Below are 16694 nucleotides of genomic sequence, written 5' to 3' on the forward strand. Positions count from 1 at the left end.
CTGATTGAACAAAACAATGTGGATTTCTGGGTTGTCTGGATAGTGTCTAAGATCCTCTTGCAAACACGCCTAGTCTTCATGAATGTCTCTCTTTCACGTGCTAACTTACCCAAGGCGACCCGTGATGACCAGCCCACAACTGTGGGTTCCGACCCTTCTCCAATGTCGCAGGCGTACCGGGCGCACATTGTGCCTCCCAGGTGATCGCAAGCAACAGGCTTACCTAACCTTTCGGCACAACGTAACACTGTTTCCAGTGTCTTCATGTAACTGATTGTACGTAACAAAGTCCGAGCATCTTTGCCCCGCACAGAGCACTTTTGTTTCTTGTGGGTTCTTTCAATGCATCCTGCCTTTCAGCAGAAACCATCCTTAAAACCTGCACATGAAGAGCCCTAACCCCCACCAGGTTTCTCTCCCTCCCTCCCTCATTCAAGCACTCTCCTGTCTGTCCTCTGTCATAACCCCACACTGTCCAGTATAACTGCGTACTGAATTATCTACTTCTGTAATGCCTCTCTCCCTCCCTGCCAGACTGCGAAATCTGTGAGATCATGAACTGTTTCCTTCCTCTCTTGTCCTCAGGGTTCAGCACACAGTCAGAAGACCCGATTCTAACCAGTTTAATTAGGCTTGTGCTGCCGTGTAATCGATACATTGTAAGTAAGTTAAAAGAGAAAAGACTGGTAGAGGCGGGCATGCTGATGGGAAGAACTTACAGCTAATAACAAGCATTCGGACAGTAGCTGGAGTAAAAAAAAAAAAAAAAAAATTTAAGTGCATCACTGCCTGACCAGGCGGTAGCACAGTGGATAGAGCATCAGACTGGGACACAGAGGACCCAAGTTTTAAACCCCGAGGTCACCAGCTTGAGCATGGGCTCACCAGCTTAAGCGCGGAGGCGCTGGCTTGAGCTTGGAATCATAGACATGACCCCGTGGTCGCTGGCTTGAGCCCAAAGGTCACTGGCTTCAGCCCAAGGTCACTGACTTGAACAGGGGGTCACTCGCTCTGCCATAGCCCCCCGGGCAAGGCACATATGAGAAAGCAATCAATGAACAACTAAGGATGAAAAACTGATGCTTCTCATCTCTCTCCCTTCCTGTCTGTCTGTCCCTCTCTGTCACAAAAAAAGAGAAAGCAATTGAACATCTAAAACACACACACACACACACACACACAAATGCATACATTACCTCTATAAAAGTCTTTCCTGTAGATAAAAGGGCAAATTTGAGCGCTGCTCAATCTTTTTTTTTTTTTCAAGTCATTTGGGATTTTTTTTTCGGTTCTCTTTAGTTTGACTAGAATTGCTATAAATTAGTTTCATTTTTCCTGAGTTCTTCAACCCCTTCATTCTTCTAAAGCTTATCAGAACAGGCACTAACAAATTAGTTTTTTAAATGACCAGGTCCACCTGGCATTTTTACATGAAATGCTACTGCTTAGGGGGGAAATTTTAATGGATTCTCCCCCCCCCCCCATCCACACACCTTTTTTTTTTTTTTTTCTTGTTCTGGTTGCAGCAAAAACGATAGCCCATAAGGAATGGCCATAAAACCGTCTCAGCTGAAAAAAAAAAAAAAACCTTCAAAGGCCATTTGATTCACCGTTCTGTCTCTGGAAGCCTATCACGGGAAACCACTCTGCTTTTAATCAGGCGAGCGGGTCGCTCGGTCCTGCCTGTCTGAGTGCCGGCAGGAAGGGGGTGCAGGGGTGCGGGCTCGCAGGAAGGAAATGTTTCAGCGACAATAATGGAATATGCAATATTCAAATAATGGAATGCGTCTGCCAGTCAGCCGCATGTGCCCGACCACCATTACGGGAACGGACGGAACAGCCCCGGAAAAAAAAAAAAGCAATTCCTCCACTTGAACACTGTACGAAGGGCAGGCTGATTGAGCACCAAATGAAACCAAATGTTGAAAAGGGAATCAGTCAGCAATAAAGCTAGGAGAAATGGGAGAGGGGAGAGTCGGAGACGGGGCTCATAAATGGTTGCCAAGACCCGCCAATCAGAGAGGGACCGGCACCCAGACTTTATTGAACGCCTCGTTAGGTACTTGGAGAGGAAATGACTTGAAATCAAACACATGCACCTTGGTGGCGATCCCAGGGTCCGTTGCAATGAGTGAGACAAGGACTTAAACAAAAGGAACTGCCTTTCGCACAGATGGCAGGTATCAACCCGACCGCTCTTTGATCTGTGGCTGCAGGGGCCCCCTGTATTTGGAGCTGCAAGGTCAACGCCAGGACCAGGGAGAGCCACGTTCTAGGACACTTTCCCTGGGGTGTCTTCACTTCTTATGCCCAAGTGTGCGGCCGTGGGCATCCACTCCGGGTTCCGAGGGAAACCACGGAGTGAGATCCAGGTGGGGCTGAAGTTGCAGGCATTTCACCAGGTTTCAGGGACCACAGGGAGGGACACGGGCTCAGGTGGGCCAAGGAAGAAGCACACGCCCCGCCCTTAACATACAAGTGAAGCCCACTCAGGTGTCGCTCACCGTCCTCCTATGAAGTCCTCCAGAATTCTCCTTCCTGTGGCACCCGCCCACCCCCCCACCCCAGGACCTCCCCAACCCCGGCAGATGGAAGGAACCACCAGTTAAGCTTCCATTCCAGCAAGTGCTCAGCCCGGGCTGTGCACATCCCAGTCCCACAGCACCTCTTTGTCCCCCAGGCAGGGTCACCCCGAGCCAGCGCAGACTGAAGGTGCATCTGTTTCTATCCTGATGTGTATTCCTGTCCACTTGGCAGCCACACAGGCTGTCGCCCCGCGGATAAAGCCGTCTTGTGCGGGCGTTCAGGAAGCCCTCTTCCCCCCAAACCACTGATGAATAGGACTCTGACAGGCAGCTCCTCGCAGGCCCCGGAGTGAAAGGCACCCTTGTTCTCGGACAAGAGGTCTGTATGTGATAAAGTCAGGCCGACATCTGCATGGAGGTTGACTCGTCGCCTGAGGTGACAGCAGGGCTCAAGTAGACACTGGCCTCCGGACTCAGGGACAGGACTCCTGCCTGGGTGGGTGGCTGCGTGACCTAGGACACTCGGGATTTCTCCCTACAGTCTGGAGACACCGACTGAGTTTGAAAGCGTTGTGCATACAAAATAGAACTATATTTAGGAGATGTAGTTAGTGACTCTGACTAGAGCTCACTAAACCCTGAAATTACCCCCTAAAGGGGACCCAAACCAGGCAAAACTTTATAAAATTTTTAAAATAAATAAATAAGATAAAAAATGTTACACAATAAATTAACAAAAAATATCAGGAGTCAAGAAAAAGGCGTACGTGTGCAATGTGATGGTTTCCCGACCCCGGTACAAGGGTAATGATCTGAAATAAACTGGTGAGGCATACAGCAAAAAAAGGTCATGTTTGTCAGATTTATTATTTGTGCAATGACGACGGTTCGTTCTCATGCTGAAAGGCCAGCGTTTACAGCAGCTGCACGTGTCCAGCCCACCGTTATTGGTTGATAAACACAGTTAACGTAAACCGGGCTCCCATGATCAGAAGTTGCCCTTTGGATCTAAGGACTGCGGTCTCCGGCTCGCGCTCGCTCCCGGCCCCCGGAGCGCGCACGCTCGCTCCCGTGCTCGGCGGGCACGCACTGCGCATGCCCGCCCGCTCTCAGTGCGCACGCACGGCGCATGCCCCTGCGCCCCATCCCTTCCCTCGCACGCCGCCGAGCCTCCTGCTCGCTCTCGGTGGGCACGCAGTGCGCATATTCGACCCAGAGGCCTACACCCCTCCCACCCCAGACCGCCCCCCCCCTCCGGGCAAGTACAGTCTGCGCATGCTCACGCTTCCCAGGCTCTAGGGTTGCCTCGCCCGCGTGACTGCGCCCCTGATAAAACCTAAAAGCAAATGAACCTGGCGTGGGGTGGCCACCACCACCCCCTCCCCGTCCCGCCTCCACACCGCCTCCTGAACGCCCCTGGGCCCCAGCAAAGCCCCCAAGCAGGACCGCGCCAGCAAGCCTCCCGTGCCAGTGGGGAGGCGTGCACGCCGGCGTGCAGCGCCGTGCGCCGTCGTGATGACGTCACAGTGCGGCGACGCGCTACGTAAGCGACCGTGTATGGGAGCGCGTCCAGCGCGGCCGTTTTGAAGCTGCGCTGAGAGGCTGTGGAACCTCGTCTGCCTGCGGCGGGCGCCCCGAGTCTCCGCAGCCCCCCACGCGGGGCGGCGCGCCCTCCCGGCCCCGGACCACATCAGCCCGGGCGCCGCCTGCACCGCGGGCCCCGGAGGCCCCGACCCGGGCCCCGGCGTGAGGAAGGGGCTCCCGGGACGGCACGGCCGCGCCTCGGAGATGCCGCCGGGCAAGGTGCTGCAGCCGGTGCTGAAGATGAAGGTGGACGAGCTGTTCCTGTGCTGGCTCAGCGAGGCCGGCACGCAGGCCATGCTGCACGACTGTCTGAAGCGGCTCCAGCGGCCGGACGCGGACGCGGGCGGCGGGGAAGCGGGGCCGCCTGGGCCGCCCGGGCCGCCGCCCGCAGCGCCAGGACCCGCCCGCAGGCCGCCCGGCCCGGCCGCCGGGCTCACCGCGCTCCCGCTGGGCGCCGCCGCCGGACCCGGGAGCGGGCCGCCCGCGCGAGGGGCGCGCAGATCCGCGGGGACGCGGGCGGTAAGTCTCTCCTCCCGCTCCCGCCGCCCGCAGACGTAACTCGGGTCGCGCAGCGACGGGCGGCGGGGTGTCAGGCGTGACAACGCCTTTGCACTTAGTCCCCCCCCCCCCAGGGAATCCCCCCGCACTGAAACAACAAACGTAGTCCCCCAGGAAAGCCCCCCGCACTGAAACAACATAGTCCGTCCCCCCCAGGAAAGCCTCCCGCACTGAAACAACAGTCCCCCCCCCCGAGGGAATACCCCCCCCGCACTGAAACAATGTAGTCCCCTTCCCTCCCCAGGAGAGTGCCCTGCACTGAATAAACGTAGTCCCCCCAGGAAAACCCCCCCGCACTGAAACAATGTAGCCCCCTTCCCTCCCCAGGAGAGTGCCCCGCACTGAATAAACGTAGTCCCCCCAGGAAAACCCCCCCGCACTGAAACAATGTAGCCCCCTTCCCTCCCCAGGAGAGTGCCCCGCACTGAATAAACGTAGTCCCCCCAGGAAAACCCCCCCCGCACTGAAACAATGTAGCCCCCTTCCCTCCCCAGGAGAGTGCCCCGCACTGAATAAACGTAGTCCCCCCAGAAAAGCCCTCCGCACTGAAACAACATAGTCCCCCCCCAGGAAAGCCCCCCCCCCCCCCCCCCGCACTGAAAGAACATAGTCCGTCCCCTAGGAAAGCCTCCCGCACTGAAACAACATAGTCCGTCCCCCCCAGGAAAGCCCCCCGCACTGAAACAACATAGTCCCCACCCCAGGAAAGCCCCCCGCACTGAAACAACATAGTCCCCACCCCAGGAAAGCCCCCCGCACTGAAACAACATAGTCCGTCCCCCCCAGGAAAGCCCCCCCGCACTGAAACAACATAGTCCGTCCCCCCCAGGAAAGCCCCCCCGCACTGAAACAACATAGTCCCCACCCCAGGAAAGCCCCCCGCACTGAAACAACATAGTCCGTCCCCCCCAGGAAAGCCCCCCCGCACTGAAACAACATAGTCTCCCCCCCCCCAGGAAAGCCTGCCGCACTGAAACAACATAGTCTGTCCCCTAGGAAAGCCTCCCGCACTGAAACAACATAGTCCGTCCCCCCCAGGGAAGCCCCCCGCACTGAAACAACATAGTCCCCACCCCAGGAAAGCCTGCCGCACTGAAACAACATAGTCTGTCCCCCAGGAAAGCCTCCCGCACTGAAACAACATAGTCCGTCCCCCCCAGGAAAGCCCCCCGCACTGAAACAACATAGTCCCCACCCCAGGAAAGCCCCCCGCACTGAAACAACATAGTCCGTCCCCCCCAGGAAAGCCCCCCCGCACTGAAACAACATAGTCCGTCCCCCCCAGGAAAGCCCCCCCGCACTGAAACAACATAGTCCCCACCCCAGGAAAGCCCCCCGCACTGAAACAACATAGTCCGTCCCCCCCAGGAAAGCCCCCCCGCACTGAAACAACATAGTCTCCCCCCCCCAGGAAAGCCTGCCGCACTGAAACAACATAGTCTGTCCCCTAGGAAAGCCTCCCGCACTGAAACAACATAGTCCGTCCCCCCCAGGGAAGCCCCCCGCACTGAAACAACATAGTCCCCACCCCAGGAAAGCCTGCCGCACTGAAACAACATAGTCTGTCCCCCAGGAAAGCCTCCCGCACTGAAACAACATAGTCCGTCCCCCCCAGGAAAGCCCCCCCGCACTGAAACAACATAGTCCCCACCCCAGGAAAGCCCCCCGCACTGAAACAACATAGTCCCCACCCCAGGAAAGCCCCCCGCACTGAAACAACATAGTCCCCACCCCAGGAAAGCCCCCCGCACTGAAACAACATAGTCCGTCCCCCCCAGGAAAGCCTCCCGCACTGAAACAACATAGTCCGTCCCCCCCAGGAAAGCCCCCCGCACTGAAACAACATAGTCCGTCCCCCCCAGGAAAGCCCCCCGCACTGAAACAACATAGTCCCCACCCCAGGAAAGCCCCCCGCACTGAAACAACATAGTCCGTCCCCCCCAGGAAAGCCCCCCCGCACTGAAACAACATAGTCCCCCCCCCAGGAAAGCCTGCCGCACTGAAACAACATAGTCTGTCCCCTAGGAAAGCCTCCCGCACTGAAACAACATAGTCCGTCCCCCCCAGGAAAGCCCCCCGCACTGAAACAACATAGTCCCCACCCCAGGAAAGCCCCCCGCACTGAAACAACATAGTCCGTCCCCCCCAGGAAAGCCCCCCGCACTGAAACAACATAGTCCGTCCCCCCCAGGGAAGCCCCCCGCACTGAAACAACATAGTCCGTCCCCCCCAGGAAAGCCCCCCGCACTGAAACAACATAGCCCCCCCCCCAGGAAAGCCCCCCTGCACTGAAACAGCGTTGCACTGACAGCCCCACGTGGGCTGTGATTGTGCAGTGTCCAGCGCCAGACCGCTTCCCCGCAGTTCTGCTCCCCGGCTGCACGACTGAACCTAGACGTTTTAGCCCCAATTTCTGTACAGCGGTGGGAGCGGGACGGCAGGTAACAACCAAGAAAGGTGCGCGGTGTGTGCCTCCAGCGCTCCTCTGGAACTTGCTGTTCACCTTTGACCTTTGCGGTTGGGGCCGCCCCCGTCTGTCTGTCTGTCCGCAGCTAACTAAGCATGTCAGGGACTACATAGTGTCACTTAGTCTGGTTCCCAGCCACAGTGAAGCAGCCACTGAGGAGAGGGACGGGTGGTCTTTGCTGTGTTCTAACGGATGCAGCGAGTTCTCTGGGAAGGAAGTCTCCACGGAGAGGGGAAAGGAGCTGGAAGCAGCAGCTTCGGAGACCACCGGCCAAGCCCAGGTGGTGTGTCTGGAACCCCTGGGAACCCCCTGGGCAAGGGCCCCATCCCTGAACTCTGGTCTGACTCCCGGACCTACGGAACTGCACGGCCGCTGCCCGAGCCTCTCCTTTTTCCAGGTCACGGGCTATGTGAGTGAGCAGAGCCAGCGCCCAGCATGCTTACTCTGTGGGAGGGGGTCTGTCCTCCCCCCAGGTGGCACTGTCACTGGGATGGGGGGGTCTCAGTGAGCTTCCCACTTGTCACTGAATGTTTCGATGACAAAGCCCGGCAGCGCTCAGCGGTAAGCTCTTGTGTGTCATGACCTGGGACTGAGTTGCCTAGGACTGGAGATGGTCGCAGGTCAGCTGTGGGAGACCGCGAGCTGGCAGACCCGCCCATTTCAAGGCTTAATAGGTGAGCTCGAGGCTAAGCTCTTCTCACACCTCCTTCGCCCTGTTAGCTGTGAAGCTGAGTGTTTCTACCTGTCCCCCCCCCACACCTTGCTTGCTTTGTTGAGATGCTAGAGGCAATGGACGGGCCCTTCCTGTCACCCTTCCTTTGTTCTGATGTTTGTTGATTTCAGTTATGCAGCCTGGAGGGTTTTCTACACTTGGGAGAATTCTTGGGTTGCCTTGGAGATGTGTGACTTTGTATCAGAGACTTTCTTATTTGCATACTGCTCTGCACCATATAATAAAGCAGACCAGGCATTTTGCTTTGCTCTTGCAAGCTATGGGCTGGGCAGAGACCACTGTTCCCATCCTTTTTCTCTCTGAGTTTATTTCTTCGTTCCGCAGCACCGTTCTCACTCAAGACCTGGACAGTTACTAGCCGTGCTGGTCTGTCAGCCGTGTGCAAGGAGGGTAGGCGGGGTGCACGGGGGAGAATGCAGGCAGGCCTCCTGCGCGCGGCGCGGCAATCCCCGTGCCAGCGACCACAGCCTCGCTAGATGCCGTTGTGCTGGTGGAGGGTTTTGCTTTCCATGTGTGAAAAACACACCCCTGTTGTGAATCACAGGGAAGCTGATCGCAGCACAGTGCAGTCTGTCTGTGCGGGTCTGCGGAGCGGGCCACCAGCCCCACACCTGGGGGTGCAGGTCCAGAGGTGTTGCAGGCAGGGACAGGCGCTCCTGTCTGCGTGGACGGGGGCTGGAGGAGGAGGTGCGGTTGATCCTAGGGGACACTGGTGGGGGCACAGGGAGCACTTCCGGAAGTGTGCACACTGGGAAGCTTGGATGTCCTCAGGCTGCAGGGCAGAGCAGGGCAGGGGGAGGCAGTGGACGCCCTGTTGGGCTGGATCCGAGTCCTGGTGGAGGGACCTGGGCTGGGCAGCTGCTGGGTGTCCACGCGACAGGCTTGGTGTTTCTGTGAGGTCACACTGTCCCAGTGTGTGCAGCTAAGGACCCTCGCTTCCGAGTCTGTGTGGACATGTCATTTGTTAGGAAGATGCTGAAACCAGAACTACTGGGTTTTATGGAGAATGTACATCTAACTTTTTAAGAAACTGTCCACCTGTTTTCCACAGTGACTGCACCATGTCACATACTTGTCCCGTGATCTGCGCGTGCGTGTCAGTTGCTCCACGCCCTGCCAGCGCCCCATGTCAGCAGGTGTGCGGAGATGGCCTGTTCTGGAAGGGGCGAGCGTGCGTCCCACTGTGGCTTTTACTGTGCCTCCCTGGGGACCCTCGCTGCCCGGCGTTCCTCCCCGGGGACCCTTCGCTGCCCGGCGTCCCTCCCCGGGGACCCTTCACTGCCCGGCGTCCTTCCCCGGGGACCCTCGCTGTCCGGCGTCCCTCCCCGGGGACCCTCGCTGTCCGGCGTCCCTGCCTGGGCTGCCTGGCTCCCGCGTGGTTTCCGCGGCGAAGTGCTTTGTCCTTGTTCCAGTCTTCCCGTCCTCCCCTGAGTTGGCTGCGCAGTGGGTAGTTCTGTGTGTCCGTGCCTGTGACGCCTTTGTTGGGCACAGGGTTTGCAAGCTCGCCCCGTCTGGGACTCCCCTCCCCTCTTCTCCCTTCCTCTCCACTCCTCACCTTCTGAAGCAGAAAGTTTGTCACTTATACGACCAAGTTTTCAACTTACTTTCTTTATATCTTCTGGAGGTGTCGTCCATACTGTAAACAGCATCTGTCAAAGCCCCGTCAGAAAGGTGTTCTCCAGTGCTGCCTGTTCGGTCCATCTCGCTTCCACACTTACAACTGTGTTCATTTCCAAACACTCGATACCCATTCCAAGTCCCCTCTTGCACATGCTCTCAGGGACATTTCTGTCTGTTGTTTTTATACAAATACCCAGTTGCTCCAGCACCGTTTTTTGAAAAGACTATTCTTCTCCCACGACGTTGTGTCGGCACCTTTATTGGAAATCATTGGGCAGCAGTGTCAGGGCCATTTCTGGACTCTTCCTTTCGATGCAGTGAAGTTCTGTGCTGACTGACACCCGCATCTCACCCTCGGGGTTCTTGTGCTGGCGGGCCAGCTGCAGGTCAGCCCTCCAGCAGGTCAGCCCTCCAGCTTGCCCTAGGTCTTTGCATTTCTGAGGACTTCTTCTGATGTCTGCACGACATCCATGTGTCCGTGCCGACGTCCCCGTGAGGTCTGTGTGTCCGTGCCGGCGTCCCCGTGAGGTCCGTGCCGACGTTCACGTGAGGTCCATGTGTCCGTGCTGACGTCCGCGTGAGGTCCGTGTGTCCGTGCCGACATCCGCGTGAGGTCCCTGTGTCCGTGCCGACATCCGCGTGAGGTCCGTGTGTCCGTGCCGACGTCCGCGTGAGGTCCGTGTGTCCGTGCCGATGTCCCTTGAGGTCCGTGTGTCTGTGCTGATGTCTGCCTGACCTCCTGTCTCTTTTTCGGGGATATTCATCTTTTTTCTGCTCCAGTGGTTTTGGCTTTGTTGTCAGAGTTTTGCTGGTGTCATAAAATTAGTTGGGAATCTCCCCCCTCTTTCTTTTTCTGCAAGAGCATGCAAGATTCATATCTTTGTTTTCTTAAGCAGCTTCATACAATGTAGGTAGGATGGTAATCTTTGTTTCAGAGATACTTTCCTTGTGTCACATCCCAGACTACAGAGCATTCCGGACACAGGTCAGGAACCTCCTGCCCTTCAGGCTGAATTCTGTCACCACTGTGGACAGAAGTCGACGTTGGAACGTAACTCTGGAAACTAAAATCAGACGTCTCAACAGTCATGGGTCAAGGAAGTAGTCACACGGGCTTTATTAAGTTGCTGAGAACCACACAAGAGTGAACACGTAAACAAAAGAAACATACAAACGAAAAAAAGGACAAGAAAGAATGACCCCGAGGCCCTGGTTGGGTAGCCCAGTGGGTTAGATTGTCGTCCAAGCCACCGAGGCCACAGGTTTCCTGCCTGGTCAGGACACAGCAGAGAGCCAGCAGAGGCATAAACAGGTGAGACAACAAGTCTGAGTCTCCCCCGCCCCTTCCTCTTTCTCTGTCAGATAGACAAATAAGACTTGAAACAAGAAGAAGAGCAGTGTCCTCAGTTGTGACCCAGCTGCACTGGTGCTGTGGTGGGTGGTGGGTGCCCTGTGCCGCCCCTGTGAGACGTGTCTCTGAGCTGGTTTTCGGGAACAGTGAGTCCACACGAGCACCCGTGCTGTGTCACGTCAGGATCAGCACCGCAGTGCTGCGGGACAGGGATCTCCCGCTGGGGTCATTCTGGCCCAGGGTCCCCTGCCCGTCCCAGGCCTGCGTGCCTCAGTTTCCTCATTGAGAACGGCAACGTAACCTACTTGCGCTGTGCTCAGGGCTCACGTGCCCCTGGGGGAAAACCCTTGAAACCATCGCGTGTGCCTGGGGTCTCTCTTGTCTTCCTCCCTCCCTCGCTGGCCTCCTGAGAAGGGGCCGAACTGTTCATCCTTCCCAGTTTCCTCGAGAGTGGACAGACGGGTCACACAGTTCTTTGTCCTGACGGGTGCCAGCTCTGGTTTGTAGCAGGCTCTGATGGGGACGGGTTCAGTCTGTCTCGGGGCCACTTCTTCTCCAGCTTCTGTGACCTGCACTGTGGTGTCGGTGTGGACTCTGCTACACTAACACCTGGACGTCAGGCTCACGGGGTCCAGCCCTCTGTGACCTGCACTGTGGTGTGTGGCTCTGCTGCACTAACACCTGGACGTCAGGATCACGGGGACGGTCCAGCCCTCTGTGACCTGCACTGTGGTGTGTGGCTCTGCTGCACTAACACCTGGACGTCAGGCTCATGGGGTCCAGCCCTCTGTGACCTGCACTGTGGTGTGTGGACTCTGCTGCACTAACACCTGGACGTCAGGATCACGGGGTCCAGCCCTCTGTGACCTGCACTGTGGTGTGTGGACTCTGCTGCACTAACCTGGACGTCAGGATCACGGGGTCCAGCCCTCTGTGACCTGCACTGTGGTGTCGGTGTGTGGGTTCTGCTGCACTAACCTGGACGTCAGGATCACGGGGTCCAGCCCTCTGTGACCTGCACTGTGGTGTGTGGACTCTGCTGCACTAACCTGGACGTCAGGCTCACGGGGACAGTCCAGCCCTCTGTGACCTGCACTGTGGTGTCGGTGTGTGGGTTCTGCTGCACTAACCTGGACGTCAGGCTCATGGGGTCCAGCCCTCTGTGACCTGCACTGTGGTGTCGGTGTGTGGACTCTGCTGCACTAACACCTGGATGTCAGGATCACGGGGACAGTCCAGCCCTCTGTGACCTGCACTGTGGTGTGTGGACTCTGCTGCACTAACCTGGACGTCAGGATCACGGGGTCCAGCCCTCTGTGACCTGCACTGTGGTGTGTGGGTTCTGCTGCACTAACCTGGACGTCAGGATCACGGGGTCCAGCCCTCTGTGACCTGCACTGTGGTGTGTGGACTCTGCTGCACTAACCTGGACGTCAGGGTCACGGGGTCCAGCCCTCTGTGACCTGCACTGTGGTGTGTGGACTCTGCTGCACTAACACCTGGACGTCAGGATCACGGGGTCCAGCCCTCTGTGACCTGCACTGTGGTGTGTGGACTCTGCTGCACTAACCTGGACGTCAGGGTCACGGGGTCCAGCCCTCTGTGACCTGCACTGTGGTGTGTGGACTCTGCTGCACTAACCTGGACGTCAGGATCACGGGGTCCAGCCCTCTGTGACCTGCACTGTGGTGTGTGGACTCTGCTGCACTAACACCTGGACGTCAGGGTCACGGGGTCCAGCCCTCTGTGACCTGCACTGTGGTGTGTGGGCTGTGCTGCACTAACACCTGGACGTCAGGGTCACGGGGTCCAGCCCTCTGTGACCTGGTGTCCCCAGCGGGCGAGCAGCCCAGTGTGGTGGGTTTCTGCTGCACCCTCTACCCTTTGTCTCTGCTCACCTCGCTGTGTGTCCGTGCCTGTGCTGTGTGAGCACCCAGGTCCTTAGGGACCACGTTGACCAAGCTTACGCATCTGTGTTGGGCCGTTGGGTGGCTCTTCCGTGGCGTGGTCAGGGGGACATCCCCCAGATTGGGACAGGCCAGCAGGGAGGGCCTGCACATCTTTTCAAGCTGGGAATCACGTCTGTTTACAGGTCTGCAGGGAACAGGGACAGGACGGGTACACAAGGGACAGTACAGGTGCAGCCGGTCAAGGACGGGAGCCCAGCCAGAGCAGGTGACTGTGCCTGTCTGAGGGGTGCACCTGGCCACCCTGCCGCCCCCAGGCTGACCTGACCTGTGGTTTGCTTCCCATGACCAGCATTGCCTCAAATGCTGCCCAGGTCAGATCGAGGTGCTGGGTGGCCTGTGGCACCAGGGTTTCAGCAGGTGGCCCAGTTAGGGACCCTGGCCTTAGGCCCAGCTTACGTGTCTCCCCGTTTTCTGTCCCTCGTGGTTGCATGTGTTGCCCCGTCTGTCTGGAGAACTCTGATGGGTCACACCTCTGTGCTGGGGACATTGATGAAGTGGGGAGGGAGCTGGACTTGGGTAGAGCCGGTGAGGCAGAGAGGCAGAACGAGGGGGCGACCCTGACGATCATGGGGAGAGTGGGGGTCAGGTGGAGCGAACATCGCAATAGGGAAGAACGCCAGCCTGGGCTCTGTCCTGTGTGACCCGAGCAGGTGACGTGCTGGCCTGGGGACCGGGTAGAGGGCCCTGGTGCTGGGAAGTGACCAGGGGCCACGGGGACGTGCAGGAAGGACCAGGACCACGGCAGAGCAGGTCCTTGTTGGTCGGTTCACACCCTTGCTGTGTGCGCCCAGAGGGAACCCTGCCGGAAGCAACCTCGGTTCACAGCAACGTGGCCGTTGTGACAGGTACAGCACCCGCTCCCTGCAGGGCGTGGGTGGTGGGGGTGTGAGTGGGGACGGGGCCGTGGAGCCGTGCGAGCGGGGACGGGCCCGTCGAGCCGTGTGAGCGGGGACGGGGCCGTTGAGCCGTGTGAGCGGGGACGGGGCGTCGAGCCTTGTGAGCGGGGACGGGGCCGTCGAGCTGTGTGAGCGGGGACGGGGCCGTCGAGCTGTGTGAGCGGGGACGGGGGCGTTGAGCTGGGCCTCCTGCTCAGGGTTCCGCAGACCTCCAGCTGCGGGGAGGAAACAGGCCGGAGAGACTCAGGGAAGGGTGGATGGAGTGTCTGCTTCGTGCCAGTGATCCAACTGTTTCTTGGCTGCCCTCCCCCCCAGAGGCCTGGAGACACAGAGGCTGTGTCCACTTGTCTTGGGGACCCTGTGAGTGTGAGGCTGACCGCTGGGCTGATGAGAGGTAGCTGGGGTCCTGAGATGTGGGCCTGGGAGCTGCAGCTCTGCACTGCTGGGAGGGAAGCCCCTGCCCGGCCCCTGTGGGAATGGCTCAGAAAGGCTGCGTGGGCAGGAGGGCTGAGGCAGCGTGAGCTGCTCAGGGTCCCCCTGCGCCTGTTCCTGGGACACCTGGGTTTCTCATTGGCTTGGAGAACAAGACAGCCGGGAACTAGGCCTGACGCAGGGAGCCGGTCTCCTGAGCTTGTGGGCCTCGCCTGCCACGTGGTGGACACTGGCTGGTGACGTCCGGGGACGGGGGAAGACAGAGGTGGGGGTTCAGATGGGAAGAGGGGCCCATTGTGGGGAGGAGGCAGCAGGCCCCACACCGTGGTGTGGACCCCGATAGAGTGCGGGACTCAGGTGGTCAGGATCGCCTCACCAGGCGCAGGGCAGAGGGTGGTCAGCATTGCCTCACCAGGCGCAGGGCAGAGGGTGGTCAGCATCGCCCCACCAGGCGCAGTGCAGAGGGGCCTGGCCACACCCCTTATAGGAATCGGCCCACCGAGGCTCTCCCCTCAGGAGCCAGGATATCCTGGGAGAGCCCTCTGAGCCACCGTTTTCGTGTTATCCCACCTCCTCCTCGGTGTCACTGCCAGCACACACGCTCCTGGTGTCCCGCCACCAGAGATAGCCCGCGTACAGTGTGCACGGCCGCCCTCCAAGCTCCTCTGTGGCAGCACCGTGTCCTTGTTTCTGTCCTAAGGCCCTCGGGGTTCCGGTGCACGCACGCGGTGCGGGTGGTGGCCGAGGTGCCGCTCTGCGCCCTGCGCGTTACTGCGGTCTACCGCGGAGGGTTTTCCCTCGCGCTCCCATGGCGGGACCTCCTGGACCTCAATCCCAGCAGTGCCGAGTGGCTGCCTCCTCCTGACAGGCGGGCTGGGGGGCGCCTGGGCTGTGTGGCAGGCAGGCTGGTTCTGAGCCCTGCCCTCGCCCCTTGTCTGCACCGCGGTCCCTTACCACTAGGTCACAGTCCCTTACCACGTCGCCGCCCAGCACGTGCAGCCCGGCCGGTGCCTCGGAGCGCCGCCCAGTGTTTGGGGAGAAGCGAGGCTGCGGGGCAGTGCAGTCTGTTCTGTCAGCTCCGAGAGCAGGGAGGGGCGTGCAGCAGCCCCTTTGTTTTCTGTGTCGGGGTGGGAGCAGCTGCCCTGGCCTGGGTCCTCAGGCCAGCACAGCCGCAGGGTCAGCGCTCTGACAGGCTCCTGTGCTGCTGGGCAGACCTCACTCTGCAGCCAGCGCCTTGTCCCCTCCCTCCTGAGGACTAGCTGGCGCTGTCCCCAGATCATCCCTGCACCGACCTGCTCACTGGCTCGTCCCTCCGCGCTGAGCGAGCCGCGGGAAGGTCCCCGTGCCCCGGGCGAGAGCGCGGCCCCCACACCCCTCCACAGCAGGACGCAGCAGCGCAGGGAGGGCAGCTCTCACCGCCTGCTGCTCCCTGCTGACCGCCGCCTGCTGACTTCCCAGCTCAGCTGCTCCGCGCAGCAGCCCGGCCTTCCCCCACCCTCCAGCATGTGCCCGCCTCAGCCTGTGGAATGCGTGCGGCCCAGGGCCGGCCCCCAGAGCGCCCGCCCGGCCGCGCATGGAGCGCGCTGAGACCGGCCGCCCGCACAGTCCCGCCAGGCGCAGCTGCCGCCCCGAGCCCTCCGGCCCCGGCCAGGCCCAGCCCCAGCTCCGTGAGCGCGGCACCCGGCCCATGCGAGCCGACATGCGGCTCAGGGAGCTGTCCCTGCGCCAGGATCCCGACCTGAGGCAGGAGCTGGCCTCCCTGGCCCGCGGCTGTGACTTCGTGCTGCCTTCCCGGTTCAAGAAGAGGCTCAAGGCCTTCCAGCAGCTGCAGGTCGGGCGCGTGCACTGTGTCTGCGTGAGGGGCCCCTCACCTTGTCCCTGCGTCCCTGCTGCGGTTGGGCCTGGGGGAGGGGGGTTCTGTACCTCACCTGCCACCTGCCGCGTGTGTGTGTGTGTGTGTGTGTGTGTGTGTGTGTGTGTCCTGGGGCAGGTCCCTCACTGTAGGGAGGCTCATGCTCCCTGCGCTTGTAAAGTTTGCTAGGGACAGGGTTCTTTAAAAAGTGGCTCAGTGTCTCTTGTCCTGTGGTGGTCGATGCCCACCGGCTGTGAAGCCAACTTCACCGGGTGAGCCAGGGCCGTCTGCGGACGCATTGTGGCTGTCCACATTGTGACGGTCTGCAGTGGGTCGTGCGGTCTGTCAGTAAACATGGGACGCCCCTGTGAGCGCCCATTGCAGCCTTTCTCAGGGCTTTGGGAGAAGAGAGACTTCCGTGTGACAGACACCAACCTGGGCGTGATTCCATACGGTCCCACAGCAGTATTGCAGTGGTGGCCTCTGCTACAAGCTAGTGTGCCTTTACAGGGATTTATTGAGATATTCACACACCACACAAGCCAGAGTTCGTTTCTGTGGTTTCCGGTAACTGAGGGCTTTTATACTTCACCTTCATGTTGTAGGTGCTCAGAGGAGTAAAGCATGTTTTCCTGTCTATGTGTTGCGTGTGTTTTATGAATCAGTGTCAGGGGCCCACATACTGTAAAGTGTGAGAGTTTCCATG

At 59.4% G+C, this 16694-nt stretch overlaps 1 protein-coding gene across 2 annotated transcripts in view; it reads left to right on the plus strand.

Moving 5' to 3' along the window:
- The first annotated feature begins 4088 nt into the window (after positions 1-4088).
- The window catches only part of PPP2R3B (protein phosphatase 2 regulatory subunit B''beta), a 35713-nt gene continuing 23107 nt past the window's right edge, over positions 4089-16694 (plus strand). The window contains exon 1 of one of the 2 annotated variants that reach the window (XM_066358069.1): positions 4089-4628. In XM_066358069.1, coding sequence (XP_066214166.1) covers positions 4314-4628 — 315 coding nt within the window. In that variant the 5' untranslated portion in view covers positions 4089-4313. Of the gene's footprint in view, positions 4629-15420; positions 15968-16694 lie in introns of those variants that run through there. The other variant, XM_066358070.1, reaches the window with a different exon arrangement.

The sequence above is a fragment of the Saccopteryx leptura genome, unplaced genomic scaffold (genome assembly GCF_036850995.1).
Source record: "Saccopteryx leptura isolate mSacLep1 unplaced genomic scaffold, mSacLep1_pri_phased_curated manual_scaffold_31, whole genome shotgun sequence".
In the NCBI taxonomy this organism is placed as follows: domain Eukaryota; kingdom Metazoa; phylum Chordata; class Mammalia; order Chiroptera; family Emballonuridae; genus Saccopteryx; species Saccopteryx leptura.